Source organism: Nelusetta ayraudi, unplaced genomic scaffold (assembly GCF_046127955.1).
Source record: "Nelusetta ayraudi isolate G7.1 ecotype Tasmania unplaced genomic scaffold, CSIRO-AGI_Nayr_v1 ptg000105l, whole genome shotgun sequence".
Classification (NCBI taxonomy): domain Eukaryota; kingdom Metazoa; phylum Chordata; class Actinopteri; order Tetraodontiformes; family Monacanthidae; genus Nelusetta; species Nelusetta ayraudi.
The window spans coordinates 173,355-182,988 of NW_027466155.1; the positions used below are offsets into that span (position 1 = coordinate 173,355).

Consider the following 9,634-nt stretch of genomic DNA (forward strand, 5'->3'; position numbering starts at 1 on the left):
ATGATGTCACAAGCAGCGGGCGGCAGCTCAGACACCCTCTGTGTTGTTGTTGTTGTTGTTGTTGTTGTTGTTGTTTTTTCCTAACGCGGATGGAAAGTAACAGTTTCACAGCAGTGTCGCAGGCAGGAACAATGCCCTTGAAAACGAATGCAGATAAACTGAAGGGCAAAGTGAGGAAAACTGTAACTGCCAGAGCTGGAGCCAATACTTCTCCATAGTTACGGTTGCTAACATAGGATTGGACAGTGTTTCAGGGAGGGTCTTGGAGACTGTAAATAGGATGACCAATAAAATACATTATTGCAATAACTTGCAAGAATTTCCTTTTGCAACTCTTATTTAATTCACAAAAAAATATATATTTTGCTCAAACAGACACACCCAAGTGAATCAACCCAAGCCCGTTACTGGCAGCATCTCTTAATCAGAGGGTTGAGTGTACTGTTTTCAAAGTGTCATACTCGTGGAGACAGCCAGACACTCTTGGAAAATGGAGACTGGGTTGCTGAGGATTAAACTTAAAGTGATTGCAGAGGCGGTCCCGGCTAGTTTTGCGCCCCGCCCAAATTTTTGGAGGCCAGGGGGTGTCCAAGGTCAGTGAGAGGGTGCAGCTGTACTGAAATGTACGATGGAGAGGTGGGGGGGGATTATGTCGGACAGAACGCACTTTTCTTGTGTTTTTTTGAAGGACGCCCCCAAATAGATTGCGCCCTGGGCGGCTGTCCAAATTGCCCACAGCAAAAACAGCCTCTTCGTGACTGATTATTGTATCACCCTTGCCAGACTGCCTTTGGTTGCTAAGCCATGAACTGACAGCGATTCTTGTGTCTTTCTTGGACTTCACTGAGGCTACAAATGAGACAGTTTTAAACCCGCCTGTAGTCTGGCTTCCCTCTGCACGTCACCCTTGCACTGCTAGGGGCACTTTGAAGCCTTTACACTGACCTTTACACTATCATTTCCATCTGACGCTGCTAAACGGAGCACAGTGCAGGCCTATGCCTTGTAAGTCATAGGAAATGTAAGTTGCTGCCAAAACAGGTAAATGTGTTTTAAGATGTCTTTGGCACAAACCCTTTCAAAGACACTCACCGATAAGTTTATATTTACTTTGAACCTCAGTTGGGACAATAAAGACTCTCATCTTGAAATAATTTGACCCACATAAATTTACATATTTTCTCACATTATGAGGTAATTGCAGTGGTGCTATTAATTAGGACATCTAATGAAAACATAACTTTCCACAGTGCTTTAACAGATTTACAAAAGGACAAGAAATTCAAGAAACATGACACAATCGAGCACACAAAACAAACAGCCAAACAATTTAATTCAATTTGTATTCCATATTCCATTAATTATATGCTATTAATCAATTGACATCCTTAAAGAATAAAACAACAACAATAAGGTACTTTGCAGTTTGTAAATTACGTCTGGTTTTGTCAGTATAGCCATGGCAACTCTAATTTCCGATATCCCATTAACGCTGCACCTTTGTCTACGCCCCGTCGATGACGTACGCCTCTCTCGCTGCAGCTGTCTACTACTCTGCAGCCGGTCCAGCGCAATTTAAACAAGTAAGTCGCGACTTCTTCCGGCGCGTGGCTTCAGTTCGAGCGGCTCATGGTATGTGATTTTCCCGGAGAAGGACGGCTGCAATCTCGGCTTCCGTCCTTTCTACGGCTCCACTATCCACAGGGACAGAACCAGTAGCGGTGACCCAAACGTAGCTGCATTTGGCCATAAAAAAAACAACAAAAAAAACGACCAACTAGCGCGGTATGCTAGAGTCAGCAAAGGTTTGACTTGTTGTGACGTAATCAGCACGCGAAGCACGTGGTTTACGGGCACCACGCGTGTGTCGGCTCATAGCAGGAGGACCGACAGCAAAGCGGCGCCACAATGGAGACAAAATCAGTGTGTTGAGAAACACTCACCCAAGAGTTGCCTCTCGAGTAGCCAAGGGCACTGGTAGCCAAGATGACGCACAACGGCACTCAGGCGTCCCCTGTTGGCGTGGTTGGGAAGTTAATAAATACATACATACATGCATACTTCCACGCACCACCGGTTTGTTTTGTAAAACCAAACTGCTTCTATTCTCTTTTTTTTTGTCTTGGCTGCTTTATTCTTTTAGCTAGTTATTTTGTTCAGCAAACCCAGGAAATTCGTAAACAGTATTGCCTGCATTTGTTTAAATGAAAGTTTGTGTCTGTCTTGTGAATTCAATCCCGTTTACCAGGCACATATATGTGCGTATTTTATTTTGGATTTTTAAGGGACAAGGAGGCCACGAAATCTGTGTTGTTATAATCAAATGAAATAATGAAAACACAATACTCTCAATTGATAGATGTTGGATTTTTTTTTCTCTTAATCTTCAGTTTTACAGTAAAAAAAAAAAATGAGAAAGAGATGAACATGAATAACACCGACACAGCATGCCTGGAAGAAGTGATCGTGTTTACAGATGATTTGCATTTTATATCTGTCTATTTGTGTGTGTGTGTTCACGTGCAGCATGAGCTTCGTGCGGCAAGTGCTGAGCTGCTCCAAGTTGCTGCGACAGTCTGTGGACATCAGCTGCAGAAGAAGAGGGTTCTCCGCCACTCAGGTGAGCTACGGCGTCAGGAGCTCAGGTAGAACTTGACAAACACGTCACAGTTCAGTCACAATCTTTAAACAAATACTGAATATATGCTACCTCAGTATACTTGTCTTTAAACTAACCTTTGAGTCATGTTTGTATTGGAAGAGCTTCCCCTGTGTTCTGCCTTGTGTATAATCACAGAAAAAAAAAACTCTTTTTTTTTTTTATTGAGATCAAGAGTGAGTTTATTTATTCCATTAGTTTCTCTTTGCTTCTTTTCAGTTGAGACAGTTATCTCAGGATCTTTGGGGCCGATCACAGAGACTGTATGCAGCATAGATATATACAGAAGGCTAGATGTCTTATCCGCGCTGCTGGCCAATGGAATCGAACGTCCGCACTGGCGGCCATCTTGCCACAGTCACCTCGCTCCGCCTCTCTCACTCAGAACTATGTATTCTTATCGTGCATGTTATTTTAAATAGCCCTAAATTGCTCTATTTTCACCGGAATTTCGAGCGGTTTGGTTTGTTATAAAGGTTATAAGCATCGTTATGATACTGCATACTTATTAATGATTTATAACCATAGGCTTTCATGTGAAAAGAGCAAAAACACGCACACACCCATATTTAATAAAAACGTATATGCTAAACGCTAAACTAAACAAACCAGCACTAAATTGTAACATTAATCAAACAGCTCCAACAATATCTTACAGATGAAATGTGATCCTACGAGCTTTTGTTTCTGGACAGCGATGATTGCTGCACCCATAAGCGGCACAGAAGTTCGGCATTTTTTCACCGATTTCCTGTAGAAATCATAATGCATGATGCTGTAACAAAGCAATCCAATTTTAAATCATTTGCGAATTAAGTTAAATTATATTGAAAAGAAAAGCTATTCTGTCTCTCCTAGGGTTGCCACCTCCCACAGTTACAAATCCGGGACATCTCGGGTGAGTCTCTCGATATGTCAAATTGCTTGTTTTATTTATTTTTATTTAAAACAACTAAAAAGACTCTCAGTTTGTCACCGTTAGACTCTGAATCAAACAGGTGGGGGATGAGATATCAGCAGCTCTAGTCTCTGCTGCATGAACTGATGAGACTGCGTTCATGCAGCAGCAATGGATGTAGGCTAAGTTGCATTAGCTTGGTTTGCAACGTTATAGGAAATGCACCTCAGCGAATAACTACAACCGACACCACAAATATTTTATATGAACAAAATACTAGTTTGTCCTGAAATAGCTGTTGGCTTAACTTAACTTAAGAAATGAAAATCTTTGTGGTCTCAGTCGTATGAACTAGTGCAGATAGGCTGCCTTAGCACCATTATGCTTTTTTTCTAATAGAAAGCTCCACTCTCAACATGTTCTTCACCATCCAGAATTATTGCTACGTTGTGGACGTTTGTAAGAAAGCAGACCGTGTGCAAATCCGTCAGGTTTTCAGCGAGATCAGAGTGTTAATGCTTGTTCAGATCACTCACGTTCCCTCACATTCAATACATCAGACAGTGACTGCCTGACTGTGGAACAATGGCGGCCAGTGCGGACGTTCGATTCTGCGCCGTGAGACATCTAGCCTTCTGTATATATCTATGGTGTGCAGGATCAGAATCAGGATGTTTGGTTGTTACAAGTTAACAGGCTATTTAAGTGAGCGTTCTTGTTTTTTGGGGGGTAAATGATTCACTGAAGCATTAAACAAGTGGGCAAAGTCCCAGGATATTTTCCTTTTTCCTGAGTTCCTTTCAGAGAGGGGAGTTTTACATAACTTTCTCCACATGCTTCAGCGTAGACTTCTGCCTCTCTCAGAGGTGTCGATGGAGGGATTTATCTTTATGATGTCATCGAGGTATGGTGGGGCTGTCGAGTAAGCTACGTAAAACCCAGTTCAGTTTATTTCATGGCCCAAAGGGCAAATTGGGTTGCTGCTCACAGGACCCCACGAAGTAAAACATAAAAAACATACAATGACACAATCACACGTCATAAATACATATCGTACAGATAGCGATATCTTTTTGGAAAAAACTAGGAAATAAGCAACATATCTAAGAAACTGAAGACATTATGAACACCACTGAACCGAGGTCCCAGAATGTTTCTGAACGTCCGTCCGGCTGGTTGGACGAAAGAATATGATGCAAAAGTGAATTTAGTTTAGAGCACCTTGTATTTGTACTTTTTAAATTCACTTTTCCTTGTTGTTTATTTCTTCTTGTTTGCAGCAAACGATGGCCTCTCGGCACACTCACTCCAGGAGGATTGAGGGCCTGGACAAGAACGTGTGGTGAGTGTGTGTGTGTGTGTGAGTGTGTGTGTGTGAGAGAAGTTGTTTTTCTCTTGTCATCGGCGTTGTCCTCTCTGTCTGCCTGCAGGCCTTGTTTTTTCCTGACAGGTTCAGGATGATTCTCGCTACTTATAATAGACAAACATCAAATTAACATCAGATATTTATTCATAACTCTTTAATGAGCTCTATCTAGTTCCATCCTGTTCTGTCTTAAAACACAGCAGACTCTTACTAGAAGTCCATGGTGAGGCTCTGTCTCTTCTTCTGCTCAGGCTCTTTATTTCTCTTTGTATCTCAACAACCTGTAAAAGAGAACCACACCAAGTATATATTATAATCAACGTATTTCTGTCGACGTATTGTTTTTTTAAAGGGTGGCATTCACATCGCTGGCGGCCGACCCGTCCGTGGTGAACCTGGGTCAGGGTTTCCCCGACATCCCGCCGCCGTCCTACGTGAAGGAGGCGCTGGCCAAGGCTGCGGCAGTGGACCGGATGAACCAGTACACCAGAGGCTTTGTGAGCAATGCTGATTGGGTTTTTTTTTTATTTATCTCTCATAATTTGGCCAATCTATTTTTGTTCCATCTTATTTAGTTTGCTCTCTGTCTCCTCCCGGTTGGGCTGTGCAGGGTCACCCTGCCCTGGTCAATGCTCTCTCTCAGGTCTATGGAAAGGTGTGCGAGCGCCACATCGACCCCATGAAGGAGATCCTGGTGACGGTGGGAGGCTACGGCTCCTTGTTCAGCACCATACAGGGCCTGGTGGACGAAGGCGACGAGGTCGGAAGGGGGGTGGGGGTGGGGTGGGGGGTCACGTGCTGCTGTTGCTGTTGCTGCTGCTGCTGAGTCGCTTCCCGGTTCCTGAACATCAGCTCTAAATATGAATACAAGTATTTTTCTGCATCCTGCGCCTCTCTGCAGGTCATCATCATCGAGCCATTCTTTGACTGCTACGTGCCAATGGTCCGGATGGCCGGGGCCAAGCCCGTCTTGATACCGCTGCGTCTTGTAGGTCTCATCCTCAAAGCGGTCCAGATTGTTTTATAGTTTTAAAAAAAACAACAAACAAAAAACCCGTTGCCCTGGTCAATATTGCAGAAGGCAGGAAAGGGGGCAGGAGAAGTCACGAGCGCCGACTGGTTCCTGGACCCAGACGAGCTGGCCAGTAAGTTCACCTCCAGGACCAAGGCCATCATCGTCAACACTCCGAACAATCCCATTGGGAAGGTGAGCCGGCCATAGGAAGCACCGTGGTGTGGGTCTGTGTGTCGGAGGAGCTCCGTTCCACCTCAGTGTTTCCTGTCCTCCTCTCGCAGGTTTTCACCAGAGGCGAGCTGCAGATGATCGCCGACCTCTGCGTCAAACACGACACCCTGTGCTTCAGCGACGAGGTTTATGAGTGGCTCGTCTACAGGGGGCACCAGCACATCAAAATCGGTACTATCGCGGTTCACATTAGCGGTCTAATGTACTTTAGAAGTCCCGTTCTGAGGCTGCAGGCGAAGGAATCGCTCAGATCTACGTGGTCATGTGACTCGGGAGCCAGCTTCAACCAAGAAAAATCTCCAAGAGGACAGAGTGTAGTCAGGTGTCCTTGCCTGAATGTCATGACTGTTCAGATTTCTTACAGTCTGCCAAACTGACAGTTATTGTGGTATTCTAGCTAGCCGACCACATGCTAACTCTAGTCAATTAGCACAAAAACTGCAGGGATGGGCTGATTGCTAGTGTGATTGTTAGTCTCGACTTATTTGACGTTCAAATTATATTGTTACGTCAACACATATTTGATTTTTTTTCTGCTTCCTGGTAATATTTTAAGTGCAGTTGTACTTAATATATATTTTTGTCATCTGTAAATTGTTTTCATTTTTTTTTTCTGTGGCCCTGTTACGATTCCTTCAAAAGATTTGAGGATGAACTGAGCCATGGAAAAGTCAACCGCATAAAACACACTATTTTTTTTATCATGAGAGTAAACTTGGTGTTGGTTTATTTATTTTTTTTATTTTAAAAACGTTTTTTTTTTTGTTAATTTTCTGAGGTTTCTGACACTGCCTTCCTTTCCAGCCTCCCTGCCGGGGATGTGGGACAGAACCATTACCGTCGGCAGTGCAGGGAAGACGTTCAGTGTCACTGGATGGAAGGTGAGAAGTGTCGGGAGCAGCAACGCGGCTCGCGTCACGTCACTGTCAACAAGCAGCTGCTGAACTGCTTATTTGTTTCTTTTTTTCTTTCCCTCGCCTCAAAGCTGGGCTGGTCCATCGGACCCGAGCACTTGATCAGACACCTCCAGACCGTCATGCAGAACACTCTGTACACCTGCCCGACTCCTCTGCAGGCGAGTGTGCATCCCCACCTCTCCCATTGCTCCGCGTTGCGTCTAACCCAGGCGTCTGCTCACCTCAGGAGGCCGTGGCTCAGGGCTTGCTTCACAACCTGGAGCTGATGGGACGGCCCGATTGCTACTTCTCCTCTCTGTCGGAGGAGCTGGAGGGAAAGAGGGACCGCCTGGCCGCCATCCTGAGAGAGGCCGGAATGACCCCGGTCATCCCTGAGGGAGGCTACTTCATGCTGGTGGACGTCACGCCCCTGAGTGAGTGATGCAAGTGCTTCAAAGCACTTTCACTCCACTTCTTTTTCTTTCTTCCCGCTGCAAGTTTTATCAGCTAAAGACTAACTATTGGAAATGGGGCTGCAAGCCCCATTTCCACTGCCCAAAAAATGTGTTTTTTTTTTTAAATAATCGGCATTTGGTGGCGGTGGAATCTGCTCACCGAGCCGCGGGACAAAACGGGTCACACAACCCGGCAAGCGACCCGGGTCAAAACCGACTCCGTTCGGCTCCGCACCAATCGGCTTGCGGTGGAATCTGTAAACCCGGGACAACGCCACCTTTTTTTACCTGCCGCACGGGGTGACGTTGAGCGTAACGTGCGCTGAATCATAATATCGCGCCAGTCGCGTCGTATATCAAGCACTGATGCAAAAGTTTTCCATCACGTTCCATCAGCGCTGGATAATTGTTCATTGTCCTGTTCATTGGTGGGGGGTGCAGCTTGCCGGCCGGGGGGGGGGGGGCCGACACCCCGCTGGGTTTGGTGCGTGGACACGGAACTCAATGCCGATTGCTTCCGCAACGTCCCGCGTCCAAAAACATGGTGACGTCCCGCTAATTTTAGTGGAACAGAGGCTTAAGTAACTAACCAACTAACCAACTAACTAAGTCACGTGCTTCCCTGCGTCGCAGATCAGGACCTGTCACACACGGGCGATGAGGACGAAGCTTATGACTACAAGTTTGTCAAGTGGATGATCAAAGAAAAGGTGAACAAATAACCGTTGTCTCATAAAGTTGCTCTCAGGTTGTTTTTGCAAGCCCTAACCAACCTGTCTGTCTGTCTGTCTGTCTCCAGAAACTGGCTGCTATTCCAGTCACGGCGTTTGTGGGGGATAAGTCAAGGAAGGATTTTGAGAAATACATTCGCCTCTGCTTTATCAAGGTGACCACAGAGTTCGGCCGCGCTTGTGTTTGGTTGCATTTTGCGTCCTCGTTTTCATTAAAATGCCGTGGTTTGTTCTCTCAACAGGAAGACAGCACCCTGGACGCAGCGGGAAGCATCCTGAAGAACTGGAGCAAGACTTAAAAACTTTTTTCAAGAAGAGAAAAGTGCTGTTTTACACGGGTGCAACAATCAACATAATCAATGTGAATGTGAATAGAATATTTGTTTTTACCACAAAGAGAAACATTCTCATCAGGCTAGACGGGTTTGACTGATTTTGTTGTTATTTTTCAAAATTTGTTGTTTTTTCTGTGGTTGATGATTTTTTTTCATAGATGCCTGCAGTAAATCTTCAGAAATGACTTTTGATACCTCAACTTTGAGCCAGGAGTTATCAATAATAGTCATGATGATGATATAATAATAACAACAACATCAACAATAGTGAATATGATGACAATGATAATAATAGTAAAAACAAAAAATTAAAATAAATATCATTTTTGATGTGTTGAGATGACTCTGCCTCTCTGTGATGTGGTTTGAATTATAATTATGCTCCCCTCAACCTTCTGACTTCGTCACCCTCCTCGACAAAGCAAAAACATTTTGGCCCGAAGATGAAGTTGCAAAAAAAATGACAAAACCGTGCGCGTTGAGTTTGGTTCCTATGGGGGTCCAAATCGAGCAGCTGTGTGTGGCCCTGCTTCTTTCATCCATTCTGATCGAAGGTAACCAAAAGTTGTTTTCTGAATTATTCTCCAGATTTTATGACGCCTTAAGAATTATTTGGTGTCCTGAAGTTAATTTTTCTAACTTCTATCAGAACAGAGTGAAGCTGTAATTGAAATAAAATCGACTTTGGCTCGCTCAGAAGCCTTGTTTAGCAGTTGGCTTAAAGACGAGCGAAGGAAATGTCGATAAACACGTTTCTTCTTTGGTTTCCTGTGGTCGGAGGTTCCGTGGTCTCGGCAATGAAGGTTTAATAAAAAAGTAATGGTTCTACTTAGGTTACCAAAATAAAACCGGACTTCTCAAAAGAATCCAGGTGACAAGCTAATTTCGAACGTGAACCTTTAAAAAGTAATATCGCTGAACCTTGACTGAATGAGTGAATGTGAAGGATTAATGAGTGAATCGATGGAAGTTTGACGTGTAAGGCCAGAATTCAACTGCGTACCTGTGATTGAGAGTTTAAACTAAAAGATTCACCCGTTTGAAGGAC

The 9,634-nt window shown here is 44.4% G+C and overlaps 1 protein-coding gene across 2 annotated transcripts; it reads left to right on the forward strand.

The window, feature by feature from the left end:
• The first annotated feature begins 1,483 nt into the window (after positions 1-1,483).
• Positions 1,484-8,888, forward strand: LOC142903085 (kynurenine--oxoglutarate transaminase 3-like). Of its 2 annotated transcripts, none has more exons than XM_076048528.1 (14): positions 1,484-1,583; positions 2,527-2,620; positions 4,838-4,899; positions 5,276-5,420; positions 5,534-5,683; positions 5,825-5,911; positions 6,002-6,130; positions 6,220-6,340; positions 6,974-7,050; positions 7,155-7,244; positions 7,313-7,499; positions 8,154-8,230; positions 8,320-8,406; positions 8,494-8,888. In XM_076048528.1, exons 2-14 carry the CDS (start codon positions 2,528-2,530, stop codon positions 8,548-8,550), a joined length of 1,362 nt encoding a protein of 453 aa, XP_075904643.1. In that variant the 5' UTR covers positions 1,484-1,583; position 2,527; the 3' UTR covers positions 8,551-8,888. The 2 variants fall into 2 exon arrangements, with proteins under 2 accessions (XP_075904643.1, XP_075904644.1); XM_076048529.1 differs by lacking the exon at positions 1,484-1,583 and adding an exon at positions 1,614-1,632.
• The last annotated feature ends 746 nt before the right edge of the window (positions 8,889-9,634 follow it).